The sequence below is a fragment of the Teleopsis dalmanni genome, chromosome 1 (genome assembly GCF_002237135.1).
Source record: "Teleopsis dalmanni isolate 2A chromosome 1, ASM223713v2, whole genome shotgun sequence".
In the NCBI taxonomy this organism is placed as follows: domain Eukaryota; kingdom Metazoa; phylum Arthropoda; class Insecta; order Diptera; family Diopsidae; genus Teleopsis; species Teleopsis dalmanni.
Genome location: NC_051846.1, coordinates 13,057,946 through 13,076,175, shown reverse-complemented (window position 1 = coordinate 13,076,175; position 18,230 = coordinate 13,057,946). Strand labels below are relative to the sequence as shown.

The 18,230-nt window shown below is 30.6% G+C and overlaps 1 protein-coding gene across 3 annotated transcripts in view; it reads left to right on the top strand.

Annotated features, from left to right (window-relative positions):
- LOC119668386 (Down syndrome cell adhesion molecule-like protein Dscam2) overlaps nucleotides 1-18,230 on the top strand; it is a 78,492-nt gene that overhangs the window by 25,406 nt on the left and 34,856 nt on the right. For all 3 annotated transcript variants that reach the window (XM_038077872.1, XM_038077871.1, XM_038077870.1), the window contains exons 5-7: nucleotides 11,435-11,511; nucleotides 11,926-12,115; nucleotides 17,127-17,292. In XM_038077872.1, coding sequence (XP_037933800.1) covers nucleotides 11,435-11,511; nucleotides 11,926-12,115; nucleotides 17,127-17,292 — 433 coding nt within the window. The remainder of the gene's footprint in view (nucleotides 1-11,434; nucleotides 11,512-11,925; nucleotides 12,116-17,126; nucleotides 17,293-18,230) is intronic.

The window sequence follows — 18,230 nt, the reverse complement described above, 5'->3', positions numbered from 1 at the left end:
TTGTTTACTGCCTCAGTGATTTTGGCTAATTTGTGAAAATTTGATTTTTGTTTTATGCCGAAAGGAAACTCTTCTCAGCTTTACAGGGATAGGCAGCTAAAACGTACAATATGTTGTTTGTGTGTTTAAAGACTTTACTTTATGTCTTCGGAAACATTAAGTATTTTATTTTATTTTATTTATTTTTTGGCTTTTAATATTCATGACATCCATTGTCTGCTACTCTAACCAGAAAAATTAGCAATCAGTCAAGTGAAGTTTTATGAAAAACTTAGCTAAAAGGTCTGAAAGTAATAAATATTTAATTGTTAAAAGCTAGTTAATGGAATTATTGTAATGCGGAAATCAGTCATTTAAGGTTTTATTGCTAAAATAAAATTAAAATAAATTTAAATAATTGTTCTTTACTTTGAAAAGTAATTTTATTTGAATTTTTAAAATGTTAATACCGTCACTATTTAAACAAACGTTGCAAAAGGACATTAAGTTCTCTTATCTTATTTTAACATGACTTTTTAGAAATATGCTGAGTATATCCTTTTTAATCTTCTTCAGTGTAGTTTAGTTAAAAGTCAGCCATATACTTAACCCACATCGTTTTTACTACGACTGTCTTAAAACGACTTTTCTGACAATTATATTTCTTAATGCTACATTTTCTTCTACTCTTTCGCTGACAGTAACAAATGAAACAAACATTTTTGTGGCATTACAGTCAAAAACTTAAGCTAGTTTTCATGAAAATACCAAAACACTTGCATTTGCATACTCGCATTTGCTGCACATCTAACTCGAGTCTTGGATGCAACCACTCTGCTTAGTCCTGCTTCCAGGGGCTTACATGCGAGCTTTGAAATTTAACAATATAAACTCCATCGCATCTCAACGTCAAATCGAGTGCAACAATAAATTTAATGTGCAGCCACCGCATCAAAGTGCATAAGTTCTACTTAAGAAGTTAAAGTTTAAGTAGTTCCATGAAAAAATCTTTTCAATCTACTGCACATAGATTTTCCCTTGTTTTCTTCTCCCTTTACATAGCTAATGACTCTAACGAATTGTATTTGCAAAAAGGATTTTAAAATTTTTATGTTTTTTAATGATTTTGTAGGATTTTTTAAATGAAATGAGCAGCAATAAATTTTTATGAAATGGAATTTTATTTTATTTTCCTCTGCAGAGAAGGTTTAAACATATCTACCGCATCGTCACTATGTCGTCTTAATGGTGGTATACCCAATCTGGCGAAAAACTTCAATGTGGGAACCCTATGTTGGTGATCCATAGGTAATTATCTTCGTTAGCTTGCATACAAGCTTGCTTAGATTTATTTATTTACTTGTTCTTCTCAATTATCAATTTTCGATATCATATTTTTTCCGTTTGAGTATGATTATTGGTCTATACCGCTCCAGTTTTCTTAGGATAGCATCATTTTCATTATAATATTTTCTACGTTTATTTCACAGACTATTATGTCAAGTAATGTCTCTTAGATGTTCCATCTCTACATCTTTTTTCTACAATTACCGCTTTAGACACCTTTTCGCTGGAGCATCTTTATTCATTCTAATGACATGCCAGTAAAACCGCTGAGTGTTAATTGGCTGAATTATATCAATGTCGGATATGGCAGCTATCGCCAAATAGAATAGGATCAAAGATTTAATAAAGAACTTTTCTCTCGAAAAATCCCAGTGCTGCCTCATAATTCTGTGATAGCGTTCCTGCCTCTACAATATACAGAAGCATAAAAAGCAGGAGCAACCTATGAAGCATAAGTTTTGAATATCAAGAGAAAGCTCTACATCCCAATTGCCTACTGAGCCCATAATAGCGTCAATGAGCAATAGTGATTCTTCGTCTGATCTCTAAGTTGAAATGGTTTGGCAGATTCAGAAGTTTTGTCGCCAGCCACAAGCTTGTTCTGAGCGACGCACATATCCAACAAAAGTCGACGTATACTTCGTTTTGCACTCATTCACCACTAAGCATATTTTTGTAGATTGGTTTTTAGCAGCAGAAAAGGCAGCAATAACATTACGCTTACTACAACCAATGATGTCAATGTCTTTGACATAAGCAAGGAGCTGGACACATTTGTAAAATATTGTCCCATTATGTTAAACACCTGCCCTCCATATGATTACTTCTATGGCAAACTTAAAAATATCCTATGATAAGAAATCACCGCTATACAACATTAAAAGGTTTTAAGAGACCAGGATCGGGTCCTTGATAGAACTATGCATACTACTCAACATCGTTCTGTTGAGTCGTGCAGTGCTTATCTTATTGTATGATAACACAAGCTTGTCCAAGCATTTAAGGAGGAACATTTAAGAGAAAAAATCTATGACCTGAGTTAAATCGCATAAATAAAATTCAATGGCTTATTTTAACGAAGCCAATACCTGTGGAATAAGTATTTGAGTACTAATATTAACATTAGAGTGGATATCTGTGTTAATTACCATATATGTCCTAACATTTAACAATATGCCTTTATATACAAAATTAAATTTTGTTAAGATTTCTATTCTTCTCATATAATTAACATTATTTCCTTGATGAGTATCATCGTTCTTAATAAGAGCAAAAATTGAAAACAAAGTTCTCTATTCTGATCTATCAAGTGCTTTATACCAAATCTCTTACCATGATCCAAACTGCCAATGTTCTGCGCGGAATGCAACCGTGTAGTGCAGGGATTGTTAGATCTATATTATTTGAGAGGGCACCATTTAAGTAAATTTTCGTATTGTTTGCAAAGTTTTGTGAAGCATGTGGTTCATTAATTTCTATTTCCTTTTGATGATCTTGAACTAATCCGATGCACATGCGGTACTAGTGGGAAAATTGCTGTCCAAGATGGTAAATAGGATTTTGGATTTTTAATAAAAGTTCGGAGCTTATGACGGATGTGTTTTATAATCTTTCAGGTCTCACATTTCTGGTAAGATTTGAATACCAGAATTCTTTTGATGTGTGTGTTAAAGATTTTAAGTTTGGTACTGCGTAAGAGCGCAAGCCAGAATCTAGTCGTTTTCATTTCACAGAATGTGTGATGAACTTTGGCTCGATTAATCAATTACTTAATTAGTCAGTTAGTTGTTATATTATTTTTAACATTATTAATTTGATGTAATGAAATTGTGTGCAAGTTCAGTTGTTTATCAAATCCGCTTAAGGCATGTTCAGTAACATATCTCATAACTAACTCCAATAGTTGAAATCATCTCCTATTCATGAACTGTGAGCAAAGCCGCTAATTATGATTTAAATCATCAAAACTAATTATGATTTACATGCCAAAATAACGACTCTTTCAGGGAAACTTGTAATTCGTTTAGAGGAAATGAGTTCTGTTTTGCTTATTCTGCAACTCCCACGAATGCCGCATTTTATTAGTGAATTCAAAGTTACTTTTATGGGATAAAATTTTGACTTCAAAAATAATGGAAACATTTTGTGTTGAATTTTTATTTTTTGGTGTAAAAATTGCTTTCATTTCATAATTTTGTCAGTTAAAAATTATGGTTTTGTTATAAAGTTGGTAAGGAACTTTTTCCATTTTAATAAAATTACCACTAAAAAGCAATTGAAGTTAACAAAAGTTGCCCATACCTGGCTGCACTCAGCACAGTTTTACTGCATTCAAATGTTGCAATTTCAAACTTTGTGTCTATGGCACTCTTACGTGCCATTGCAAATCCCACTAATAATATTAGAACTCCAAAGTTGCAATAATGAAACTACAAAAATTTTGCAACCAAACTGCACATTGAGCTTACTATGAAGTTTACGATGGAGTCAAATTTGCTGGCCATGGAAACAAAAGTTTTTACATTTCCTATTTGCAACATTTCTCCTCTCTCTTCACTTGTTGTAATATATACAATATGAATATATATATAAGGACCTTTCGCCAAATCGGTGCATTAGTTATTTCACAAAAAACATCGATAAAAATAAATTTGTGTGCAGTTAAGCCTTTACAGTGTACTAAGCCTGCTTTTGTCATTATGAGTATTGAGTGTTTATTTGAAACAGAAATGTGTGAAATATTTTTCATATAAAATTTTGGTTTTTTTTAAAGGCTTTTATCCTTTCCGCCCTCTTACAATTTCTATATAATTCAGTACACATTTGCTATAATGCCGCAGATACAGCTACTTGGTTGCAATTCACTCCGTTCACTTGTCGTTTGTGAAACTCGCGTTGCCACAGTTTTGCATTTCATTTCGGATGCAATGAAAAAGAAAAAGTTTAATAATGTTTTCCTACAAAAATAATGCACAAAAACGAAATAAAAAATTAAGTCATAAAATTTTGTCGCAAACACTTTGACTACAACATAGCAACGGCAACACCAACACCAACTGCAACAGCAACAGCAATACAAACTACAACAGAACTAGCAACTTAAGCCGCAACTACAACAACAACTAGATTTGAACAGGAGCAGCGACAGCAACTGCGGCAACTTTTCAAATTAAAGTTTTCCCTGGCAGCAGTAAAATGAGCCAGGACTCCTCTGGCATACTTAACTGTATCAAAACTACTCAAACAAAAACAAAGTATTTTGGTATTATGGCAAAAATAGAGAAAATAGTTCCATAATACAATATATCAAAAGGAAAGAGGATTTGTAAAATTTTGCTTATTGAAGAGATTATTTTGAACTATGGCAATAATGTTATTCTGCAATTTGTTATGCCAATTCGCCACTATTCCTTCGCCCTACCAATATTCCAACAGCATTTTCTAATCCTTAGGACCTTTTGGCTTTTTAAGTACTAATTTTGAAATATTATAAGCAACTCTGTGATTGTCCACCTTTGATCTAATCCAAGAGTTCATAACTGAACCGAGAGTTCATATCCTCATTTCATGTTAGAATGTCCGCAACAACTAACATTTTAGTCTTCTTTCGAAAGCAGGAGTTTCTTCTGTTCAGTTAGACTCAAATAGCAGCCCAAAAGGGCAGCCATGGTTGCAGTGTTCCGCTCCGCTGGGAGTAAGTATCCCTTATATATTCTATTCTATAATCTACTCACTAACACAATAGTATTAAAAGAGGCTAAACAATAATCAATGAGAAAACATACATTTATAATTAGTAATAAAAATATAATGATATATGATATCAATAGAGATATTCAGATATTCTTGGCAACAAACTAAACTGAAATTCCAATGTTACCGAGTGATTAACTCATTTCTTGCCTTATTCAAACTATTATTAGTGTCAACTATTTTACGATATTAAATTGAGAAAATACTGCTTAAATATTCAATTTGTTCATCTTCCATATAGTCACCTATAACGATTATCGGTAAAATGTAGTTGGCACTTACTCTCAGACACTTAGTTTTAGTAATGTGAAGTCATAGCCCACAGTTATGGTTTGCAATTTTTGACTACATGAGACTGTATCTGCTAGTAATAAAAACCAGATTCTCTGCATATTTTGGATCTTCCATTCTATTCTAATGAATCTACTGTATTCTATTCCGTTAGATATCAGGTGTTATGTCGACGGCATGAAACACAACAATAAGCGAGCAAATAACTATGCATCCTTACATAATGTTGCTATGAAATAGAAATACAACTTGCTCCCTAAGCGAGATGATTACCTGAAATTATAAACTAGTGAAATAATAACGTACATAACTTAAGTAAAACATAACATAAGGATCTGGCTTTATACTTATATTTCAAAAAAAATATTCAGAAACTTTTTAGTCCAAGAAATGAGTAAGCAACAAGACAAAGAAGATCAAACTACGTTACATACATTTTTACAGTTGGCTTCTGAATGGACCACGGAGTAGTATCAGGAGTTTTTGTACCATTTACAGACATAAACCCCTTATGTTACTTAATGAAGCCACGATTTTGTAGGCTGAAATTTTAGTGAATAATGGAAGCAGGGCAGCTAATTATAACCAACATCTAGGATAGATGAAGTTTTGCCATTTATATAGATAGCCTAGCGGCAATTAATTCTCTTCAATCCTTAATCTTGAAATCAAAGGTACTATAATTAAAGAATACTGAGCCAAAATTGGCGAACTAAATCGAAAAGCTAACATCTTGGTCATGGTCATAGGTCATGTGTAACTCTTGAACTCTTGCGAACTTATTAACTGATATCACATGAATATTTTAAGGCTTATTGCAGTTCTCTGTAGTCTCTGTGTTATAGGAACCCAAGCATTTTACTTTTAATAGTTACGGTAGAAAGAGTGGGAACTTGCAGAAGAAAGAAACAATTAATAATTTTCTCTGTGACTACCCAACTTTGGCTTGCAGAATAAACCAGTTTTTAAAAAAGTATGTTTTTGACAGATTCCCACACTCTTCATCGGTAAGATCGAAAAATTATCTAAATCCAATGGGACGGATTATTTTAGTTTTCTCTTATCTTGCAAGATTTCTTGAGAGGAATTCACATTCCCAATAAGAGACAAAGCTTTAATTATGGACAGCAAAAGAATATCTGCTAAGAAGGCACTGCAACCAACCAATCAATCCAATTGATTGCATGTAGTAACCTCTAATTGTTCTATATTTTTTTTTTTTTGAATGTATAAATTAATTATTGAATCATTCTAAAAACGAAACTAACAATAAGTGGATCAAATCATAAAACTAAATTTATTGTTTTTCCCTCAGCCATTGCTTTGGAAAAAACTATTGAGACATTAAATTATTTATAATAAGATAAAATTGAAAATTAAAATTAAAATTGAAATTAGAATTAAAATTAAAAACTAAATTTAATTTAAAGGTAAAATCAATTAAAGAAATCACATTCAATAAATAATAAGATTTCATTATTCCAAACGCACCTCATTGACTGTAAAATTTCAATCGACAGTATTTGACTTAGAAAAAGAACTCCACCAGTCTATGTTATAAAGTCACAATAGTCTGATGGTATTTGAATTTGTGGTTCACAAAGTAGCAGTGTCATTTGTAAAATCAACACAGTACAAATATTTATATTCAAATGTAAATACAAATTAGCTACCAATTATTGTAATCTTTAAGACTGGAATAGTTTTGTCAATGTTTAAACCAAATCTCTAAAACAACATTCCACTTTAAACTTTTTGAAGATCAATTAGAACCGATGATATGATAACAAACTCAACATTTTGCAAAGAACTCTAAATTATTCTCAAACAAAAGGGATAGTGTAAAAGTTTGGAACCAACACATAATATCGTCAGCTTCTACTGAAATGATTCTTAGATAAAAATGTATGCAGCTCTATATTCGTTGCTTGCCAATAAATGGTATATACTATAGTAATATTATATATGTAGTATAATACAAGTATAACTAATAATAATAGCTTATGTACCAGCTGTGTTCGTCTGAGTATAGGCTGCTGTATCCCTAACTAAATATTAGGCAGTCATACTAGTTACCAGATCACTGCAGCATATCCTAAACAGAAGCATTCATCGCTCTAATGCTCAGTTATAGTCTTACAATTGAGATAACTGAGTCATATATATAATCATCACAACTTAGAATACAAGATGACAACGAATCACAATTGGTAAATATAATAGTTTGCCGGTCATAAATTTATGACACCACTATGACAATGTTCTGATTATTCCAATAATATTAATCGCAATTATCGAAGTATTTAAATTGGACTTCTATATTCAATCTAAAAAGTAATCTAAATTTTAAAAATCCAAATCAGTTATCAAACTTTTTTATGATCTTTTGTTCATCTTAATTAGCAAAACTCTCCATTCAGTCCAAAAAATACTGCAAATGCTACTGAAATACTGAAGCTATCCACCGAATTTTGAGTTCGTCATTGAAAGTTTAATTTGGAAAATTTTCGCTAAACTCGACGTGCCAAAAAGTTATCCTTTTCAGTTTTATGAAATAATAAAAATTGTTCAAAGTCTCAAGCACACTTTTGGTTACTTTCGACTTTTTTTCCTATTCCAATAGCAAAGAGTGTCCAAAACACCAATCAAATCCCGGCAATGACGCAACTTAAATTGCTTTTGTCCTTTTTAATTAATTAAATAAAAGAAGGAGAACATTAATTTGATTTTTTCCGGACTTCGTTGACAAATTTTCCCAACTTATTTGCGATATTTATGTGAGCTGAGATACAAATTTACATTTTGAAATACTTGCACTATTTCCAGCAACTCAACCGACAAAAACAAGTGGTAACATAATGTGGAAGGCAAAAAGCATAATGTATTTGTGTGGGCGTAGGGTGTGAACTACGCGGGTGAGCGGGGGCTGGCGGGAATACGGGTATGCAAGGAGGCTTTAGTAAAATGTTAAAATTTTAAAATTGTTGTCATTCTTAATTTCAGTGCGCATTGACATTGAATAATCTCTGCTCTAAATTGTGAAATCCAATTTTTGTGCAGGACTTGTTAAGTGTCAAAACGTCCGAGCTTAGATAGAGTTAAGCATGTGGCGCGGGGGGAACTTTTAACTTATGCAGCAACTTTCGCAATTTTAAATGACTTTTTTTGTTTCGTATAATAACATTAAAAAATCACAGAAACTAAATAATATAAGCTTAAAAGCAGGTCAAGTTATACACTTGAAAAAATTTCACAAAAAAAAGAAGAAAACAGAAAATGAGTTAAAATATTTTATGTTAAAAATATTGAATAAAGAATTATTCAGGCAAATTGAAAAAATTAAATTACATAAAAACCAAATTTTTTTATATTATTTCTTTCAATAGGCTTATTATCAACTTTGAAAATATTTAATAAAAAATTATTTAATTCCATTATTTAAGTATATTTTACTTAAAAACTGCTTTATGTTTTTCCATTTATTTAGTAAATAATGAATATAATTTAATTTTAATTGAAAACTTTAAAATATTTTAAATAATTTTCCAGCTTTCGATGTTTGTTTTCAACTTAATTAATTCGTTAACATTTTCTTATAAATTTTAATGAATTATTTTTAGTATCTTCTATGCGATATGTTAAGATTGCAACACAACAGCAACAACACAACAACAACAACAGCATCAACCACGTCAAGTTAAGTCAAACTTAACTTGTGAAATATTTTTGGAACTGCATCCAAACACTGTCAACTTTTCCAGAAGTGAAATTGAGAAACTTGAACTTTCGAATTATGTCACCCTTGAGCGTTTACTGGTGTAATGCCTGCAAAAGTTTTAAGTGCTTCAGGCAACATAAATTCAAGTAATTTATTTTCATCATCAAAAGAAAAGTTAGCACAATGTACGCCTATAATTAACACATAAAAAATTAAGTTAAAAATTTTAATGAATACCAGCAAAACTTTTTTTTTACTAAGATTCAAGGCTAAATTTATAGTGCAGTTGAACTTTTCTATTCACAAGTATACTTCTTAACATGAATATGTGTCCTTATTGTCCTTACGTTCATTGCACTATAATACAGGCGTTAGATGCACATTATCACACCTGTTTTAAGTATTTAAATAGATACTTTTTATTACTGAGACAAAAATTTTATATAAATTTTAACATCATTAACTAAAGTGAATCAGAACTGAATATAGTCAATAAAACTGAATATATAGTTAATAAACAGAACTGAATATTCAGAATATAGAGTTACTGCTATTTATGAATATATCAGAACTGAATATAGTCTCATCACTGAATAGAGCTACTTCTCTTTATGGATATATCAAACTGAATATAATCTCATCACTGAGTAGAGCTACTTCTCTTTATGGATATATCAGAACTGAATATAATCTCATTACTGAGTAGAGTTACTTCTATTTATGGATATATCAGAACTGAATATAGTCTCATTACTGAGTAGAGTTACTTCTCTTTATGGATATATCAGAACTGTATATAGTCTCATTACTGAGGAGAATTACTTCTTTTTATGGATATATAAGAACTGAATATAGTCTCATTATTGAGTAGAGTTACTTTTCTTCATGGATATATCAGAACTGAATATAGTTTCATTACTGAAGAGAGTTACTTCTCTTTATGGATATAACATTCACACAAACAGTTAATTCAGAAATTAATAGTTAGATTTCAATAACTCAGTTGCAATAGATAGTTTATTATTATATACCACTTTCTTAAATGAATTTCGTACATATAAACAAACTTCCAGAGTACATAAGACAACAACGGTTTTGTTGAAAATTAGTTTTTTGTTGTGCACCGTAACTCAAATGTAACATATAACATATTCAGTGAATAAAAAAAAACAGTAAAGAGAATAAGAATTATATATTTCTATAGTAAACTTCTACGAAATTGTTTTCAATATTAGAAATGGAATATATTTGATAATTTTGAGAATTTAGAACTGCAATGCAAAAAAACTCCACGTGAGGAAGAGAACGGTGTTTCTAACATAGACCCTAAAATAATTTTGACCATCTGTTTAGGTGGCTTTTTCATTATAAATCCTCGGTACTTTAGTGTTGGAATGTATTTAAATAGATTCTTTAGAAGGTAGTGTGCTCACAATCCACAGATTTTCTGCACTTATATAATATGTTTATCACCAAAAGTGATTTACTAACGAAAGACCTCTCTAAAATTGGATTAATAAATATTTGTAAGGTGGTAATAAATATTACATTTCTTAATAATTTAAAGAATATTAAATAAATTACTTTTTAATTGATCTATTTTATAAGAGGCAAAAAATTATCTTTAAGACAACACCTAAACTTAATAAAATTATTAATGCAAAAAAAAATGTTGTCTAAAAGCATTGTTAAAAAATTTATCTTCATAAATATCTCAAATTTACTATCTTACACAGCATATTATATTAATTTTATAACTACTCTTAATCGGCTCTACATACAGATTAATTCGTGTCGTAAAATAAGGCACTTGTATTCGGTTCCTGGTACTTGAAGTCTCAAAAAATTATTTATGAATAATAAAATACAAGAATTATTTTCAAGACCACTGACGATGAGTATTTGGCAATACTCGAAACATTCAATTAATTAAAATAATATAAAAAAGAATTTTTGTTCTTATAGTTCACTACTGTTCGAAAAACCTCTTTAAAAAACAACTATTAAATATACTCGACTTTTCTATATCATATAACAGATTACTGCACTTTTTTTTTCTTATAGTATCAATGAACACTTTTGTTTATAATACTTTAAAGTCCTGTGAAACTTTAGGGTACTAAAAGTATCCTTTTAGTGTAATATAATGAAATCAAATTTCTGATTGATTGCATTTTGGCTATAAACTTAAGAATTGCTGCAGTCTCATTAGTTGAGCTATCAAATGTGTATAACAATATTTTTTTATAAGTATACATTATAATAATTAGTTAGTTCATTTTGTTTGTTTTCCTTTAGTATATATTGTGTACTATCATTATTAAAATAGTTTTAATCTATTTGCAGTTGTCAATCAGAAGTACACGGTACAAGTACATGACGAATACGTAATGACAGGCAACACAGCTGTACTAAAATGTCAAGTAAGTAAAAATCCTTACTCTTCAATTATTTGTTTTACACTTTTTGCTCATTTTTCCAAGAAACATATACAACAGCTATACTAAAATAATATGAAAAATAATACAATTTTATTACATTTTTATCATTTAATAAAGTTAAAGTACTCCTATTTCAAAATTATATTCCATACCATTTTATTCCAACTACCTGCAATCCTGCAATCCTGTCAGTTAAGCCGAAATACTAAAAATGCTGAAACTTGTCCAATTTTTAGTCTAACCAAGCCTTACGACACTTTAAATCCACTTATCGAAAATTTAGTTTTGTGCCATCGAAATAATTGAATTTCTTATTTCTGTTATTCCATTCTATCTGCTTGCCGCCTACCCGCCACTGCACCCGTCCACGCTCAACTTAACTGTCATTGCGAGCAGGTGCCCAGCTACATGTCAGAGTTTGTAATGGTTACAGCCTGGGTGCAAGATACTGGCATGCATCTGTATCCGAACACAGACATCGGAGGCAAATACACGGTCCTGGCGAATGGAGAATTGTACATAAATAATGCAGGCAACAATGATGCATTCAAGAGCTATACATGCCGCACAGTGAATAGACTGACAGGTACGTGATAATGACATTTGATATGAAAATAGAAAATAGAAAAAATATAGAAAAATAAAAAAATATATTAAAATATGAGATTACAAACAATTTTTTTTTTTTTTGATATCGCAATAATGTTTGCGACATTTGCTTGGAATTGTTTCCTTTGCACTTGCAACGCAACAATTTATGCAAAAATGCTTTGTTTTCTCCTGAGGACGTGAGATATGAGACGTGAGCAAGTGAAACACAATTGGAGCACAAAATGAAGACAAAAAGTTAGAATTGTTTATACTTAAACTTGTTGTTTCCTTGAGGAAGTCAGCAATGACTTCCGTTGCAGTATGCATCTCAAAAATAAATAAAAGAAAACTATTGGAAAAACATTTTTGATGAGATAAAATACACGCAGAATTCCGCTTCAGGAGTAAGCATTTGATACAAATTTGAGAAGAAAATTAAATAGAACTCAATGTACATAAATCCTCATAAATAAAAATACCATTAGGAACTGCTGGAATAGCGAATAGTAATATGATAAGTATTATATTAAATAAAAAAAATCGTGAAAAAAAATACTCTCGTGAAAGCAGCATAAATTTCATTTTCTTCTTTCAACTTTAAGAGGAAAATTTTTTTTTGTTTTTATCTGTAATAAATGTTCCATCTATGCGCTGTCCGCGTTGGGTATGAGTTTATTAGACGGCACATCGCTTCTGTTATCCTTCGATTTGATTTATGTTCGTTCACTTGGAATAAGTAAATTTAATAATTCTATTTGATTTCTACAAGTTGCCAGCCAGCTAGCCAAACTGCTTAAACGTGCATTTTCTGCGTAATTTATGAGGCATGACATGCAATTGGACACCAAATTCAGCCAGCAGCCACCACCAGCCACCACCAACTACCACGAGCTAGCACTCAACTCAGCAGTTAGCACTCAACCAAGGCAGCAACAGCAAGAGCAGCAATAGGAACAGCAGCAGTAACAATACCAGCAGCAACTCCAGAGGCAAGCCAGCATCTAGACGACCAAACTGCTGGAGACCTGCTGTAGATTGTAGATTTTGCACATTCGTATATTTTCCACAATTTTCTTTTTGATTTTTTTTTCTATACTCTGCTTAATGTATTTCTTGGTTTTATCATGTGCCATCGAAAGAAAGGATATCATGTGTGAAAGTTCTTAAGTCAAATTTTCTATTAGCAAAGTGCGAAAATTTCACATCATCAATCAATTGTACCGAAGTATGGGCCAATAGGTTTGTTGGTGTGTCAGTCGGGGGAAGACAAACTGTTTTTCTTCAAAACTCTTATGTTTTTGTTGTAATTCTGATATTTTACTAGTATAGCAGTAACTTACATTCATTTTAAATGGCTCAATAGATATTTTATGTTTCGGTAAATATTTGAAAAGGTTAAGTCGTTTATATATAAAATTTTATTAGCTGTAAATAAAATATTTTGTTTAAAAGATGGGATAACAAGTTAATAGCTATTTTGCAGAGGCACGTGCAGCTCATTAAGCAATAAATTTTCAAAGAAAATTTATTATTGTTCTCATTCAAACGATACTACGCCAACTGACACATTGTCAATAGTCTTGGTGGCACATTAATTTAAAGTATGTTTTGATTTTTTTTTATTAACTACGATACCAAGAGTAACTATATAACTTTTTAAAGAAAATTTATTATTGTTCTCATTTAAACGATAGTACGACAAGTGACATATGGTCAATAATATTGGTAAGCTGATGTAATCTCCAGACTAAAAGCATCCTGTGCTTTTATTTTTCATTTCAGCGACACCAGAACTATCTTTAGTATTGTAGTAGTTTGGCATCGTGGATCGATAGAAAGAATAATGAATAATGTGTCATATAAAAAGGCGAGTGCTGATATTGTTCCTTGCCGTTAATACGTTTTAACCCCGAGTAAAGTTTAGTTATAAGCTGTCGATGGTTAGAAAAGATCTCACGCAGTGCTTCTTTGCAGCACTATTATCTGCTATGTATATCTGTTGGTTTAGATAGTTCATTGTACGTTGCCATTGCCAAGATGACAGCGATCTCATCTGTTATAAATTGGTTTTAGATGAAGTACCCAATAACAACACTTTCTGAAATGTGTTGCATCCATTGTATTGTACTTCTGGTGTTGTCATAGTAGTATTATTATTACTTAACTATATCTAGAGACTATATGTGTAGAAAATAATTAAGGCAAATATACAGAACTTATAATTCCAACTAACTTTAACTAAGAAATGATTTTAACATGTGTTTTGTCTCCTTAACTGCATTAAAAACATACTCTAGGTTGTATATATAAAATGGCAATTTCGTTAATGATCTAACTATAACTATGCTAAATAGCTATATGTGTGTATTAATAAACAAGTAGACAAAATAATCGATTTTTCCTATGACACAGTTAATTATTTAATATTTTAAAGAACTTCAAGTAGGGTTTAAAAAACCCTGAAACTTCTAGCTATTAAACCTCTTGATCTCAGCTTTCACCAATAATTACAGAAATCCATTCACTTCTAAATGGTGGTTTTAGAAGGTTAAAGTGTAGCACTGTGGCTTAAAAACATAATACATTTCGCATACTGTTTACTTTGAATCATATTAAGTTTATTATACTGTATGATTACATGATTATGTATATGAATTATTGTGTTTGAATATGACTTAAAATAATACCTAACTTGTCCAATTTCGTTGTAGTCACCTCACATTACTCGATATCCAAGAAACACAATGACATAAATTTCAATATTTGAATAACTTAAGAAAAGTTGGTACATAAACGATTTATTTGTAGCATAACTAACTTTGTAAAAGATAATGAAATATCAAGATATAAATTTTTTTAATTTTTATGTTACAAAGTTTATCCTACGTGAGTAAATCAAGGAATACATACACATTTTATATTACTAAAGTCTCAACCATCTAATTGAATTACGATCACTCTAAATGAATGTCTTTGATAATCAAAATATATGAAGAAATTCTTTCCTTTTAGATACACAACTGTCCAATTTATGTAGAAATTCCTTTTTCCGCACATTTTAGTAAACTGTACCACAATTTGAATCGATTCTATATCTAATGGAAATAGAATGTATTCATTTGTTTAGTTTAAAACTATATAACGATATATTTAGCATTGAATTAATATTAATTAAATCCAAATACCTGTAAATGTCACTAAATAAAATATCATAATTAATAAATTGTACTTAATGTGGACATAATCAGTACAGTTATATGCTTATCTCAACTCATATTCAACATACAAAATCTATACTAAGTACATATACAATATATATATATGTATAGAATCCTTGTTCAGTCTTAGAACTCATAATATAATTTATTAATGAACCGATAAATTTCTATTGTAAATTTATAAATTAGTTTACATGCGCAACAAGCAAAACACTAATGTCCTTTTAAATAAACAAACAAATGAATAAACACAATTCCACTAACACAAAGGATATACAAAGGATATGATAATACTATTGAAAATCGTAATATCGCTGCGTGTCCTGTTAACTAATATAAATGGCGGCAAATATTTGAACATCATTAAATTTAACCTTAATTAATAGAATAGTATTAACAACAGCAAGAGCATCAATACAACAAAGCAGCAGCAACAACAACGACAACAATAATACCAGCAGCAATAATGGTAGTAGCAGCAGCAGCAGCAGCAAGTTTAACAGCTGCAAAAATAATTAAGTTATAAATGCATCGCATGCAGTTGTTTCAGAAACAAAGGCAATAACTGAACGGGGGAATCTGTGTCAGCTAACGCAATTTAATTTAATGAGCAGGCCTAGGATATTATGCCTGACCCACGTATGCGTAAATCTGCGGGATTTTATACTTTTAACAGAGGCGCTTGTAGGTTGGAATACTGGGTTAAGGAAGCACCAAAATTATTCAACTTTAATTTTATGGAATATTCTTATAATATTTATATACATCAATAAGGAAGAATATTTGGTTTAAACTTGCAAATATTTTTAATTGAGGAATTCTTGCAATATTTATGGTCATCTATAATGATTAAACAGAAATATATGTAAATTTTCCTAGCGTTAGTTTCACGCTACTGTATCCTGTATCCAACTAGTTTGCGATATGTTGATGAATTAATGTTTTGCTAATGAAATGAGCAACATACAGATTAGTTCAGTGAAGTATGACATTTATGCAAGCTGGAACAGCAACTTTTTTCTGCTGCGGTGCTTGTTAATGAAAATTGAAAACTGTTTAAGCCAAACGATGCAAAAACTTAACTCTGCCGATGCATTTGTTCGCTTTGACATCAATTTTAATTAAGTTTTTGCTTAAACAATATTTTGAAATATTGAAAACATGTTCATTAAAGTTATACAACATCATAAATATAAACGAAAACATGTTTTCAAATTTCATGAAAAACTTACATACACCAGATAATATTAAAATGCACAACCGAAACCATAGAGGACGAATAAAATCTTTGTTGGTCATATGCAGTTCATACAAATGCATAAACATTTATAAGGAAATTACTAACAAAAAATATGTATGAAAATTAACTTTGCTGCTTTAGTTATTAATTATAATAGAAAAAAATAAATTTTCAAATTTATTGGTATAAAAAATTAAAAATGATTCATAAAATTATCTTCAACGCACTTAAAAATGCTTCAATGTTATCGTACAACAGTGCGTATGAGCAACATATGGCGCATATAAACTACCTCAACCTATGATTAGTGTATATTATCGCTCGTTCGGCTTTATAAATATGTACATGTCGAAAACTGTTTACAACATAAATGTCAACTGGAGAGTCCACAATAAAATTTATTTCACACCAATAAAGAATAAACGGAAATATATAATCCACTCGCTTATTTTTATTTCCTTTTCAAATACTAAACTTAAATGTTCCGCTTTCTTTCTTTTTCATGGGTTTTGTTTACAATTTCTTTTTTTTCGCCATAATTTTTGCAGGTGAAATACAAATTTCCACATATCCCGGACGTATTATTGTAACAGAGCCCAAAGGTATGGTACAGCCACGTATCAACGTTGAGAAGCATTCGATGCGACATGTCGTGCTTAATGGGCAGACAACATTACCGTGTATTGCTCAAGGACATCCGGTGCCAACATATCGGTAAGATTTTTTTTCTTTTTCCATCTCTCATATCACGTGCACAATCCTATGAATATATAACAGCATATAACCGTTACTATGCATATATGAGTTTCAATGCATTTGTATGTGTTAGTATGTGATGGCGATGTTGTTTAAGTTTATAGTAACATTAAATGTATAATACCTAAAAGCGCTGTTGTTAAGAGGGGCATGAAGAGTAAGCAATTATGTGACACAGTTGAATATGTAGCGAAGACACAAATGTCACAGCATGTGTCACCAGCAAAAGCACTGGCAATGGCACATATGGTGATGTCAATATATGTACATAAAGTGTAACTAATACCAATTCTAGAGCCAAACACTTGGTAAAGTGTTCCATTTGCAATAAAGAATTTTAAAATTTTAATATTAGAAAATTGGAAAAGTTTGAGAACATTTAGCACTTGAGGTGAACACGAGTTTTAATTGAGACACTCCATTATGTAAATATTTAATTATATTGGCATTAGTTCTAACAAATTTAGGTTAATTCAATTGATGTTGTAGAAAGATATGTTGAAGGAAATAAATTCTTGAATTATTTGTCGATGTTTTTGCCTTCTTCCAGATGATGACTAATGACATAGATATATTCAAGCTCTTAAAGTATCACATGTCACTCATACAATTTAGCATTTCAAACTCAGCAGTATAAACATTACGACTTAAATGAAGAAAGTAGAAACTAACAGCACTGAAAGAAATAAAAAGAACTGAGCTTTCGATTAGTAAGAGCAGTTTAATACATATTTTATCGATTTGTTATCTATACCTACTTAAGTTCAAAATTATGCGAAACTGTGTTGAAATGATTTAAAAATTAAAGGACTAATATGTCTATAGCCAAATAAACAGAAAAATAGCAGTAGATCTTTAATTGTTCAAGGCAAGGGTTGCCATTTTCCTATATTGTT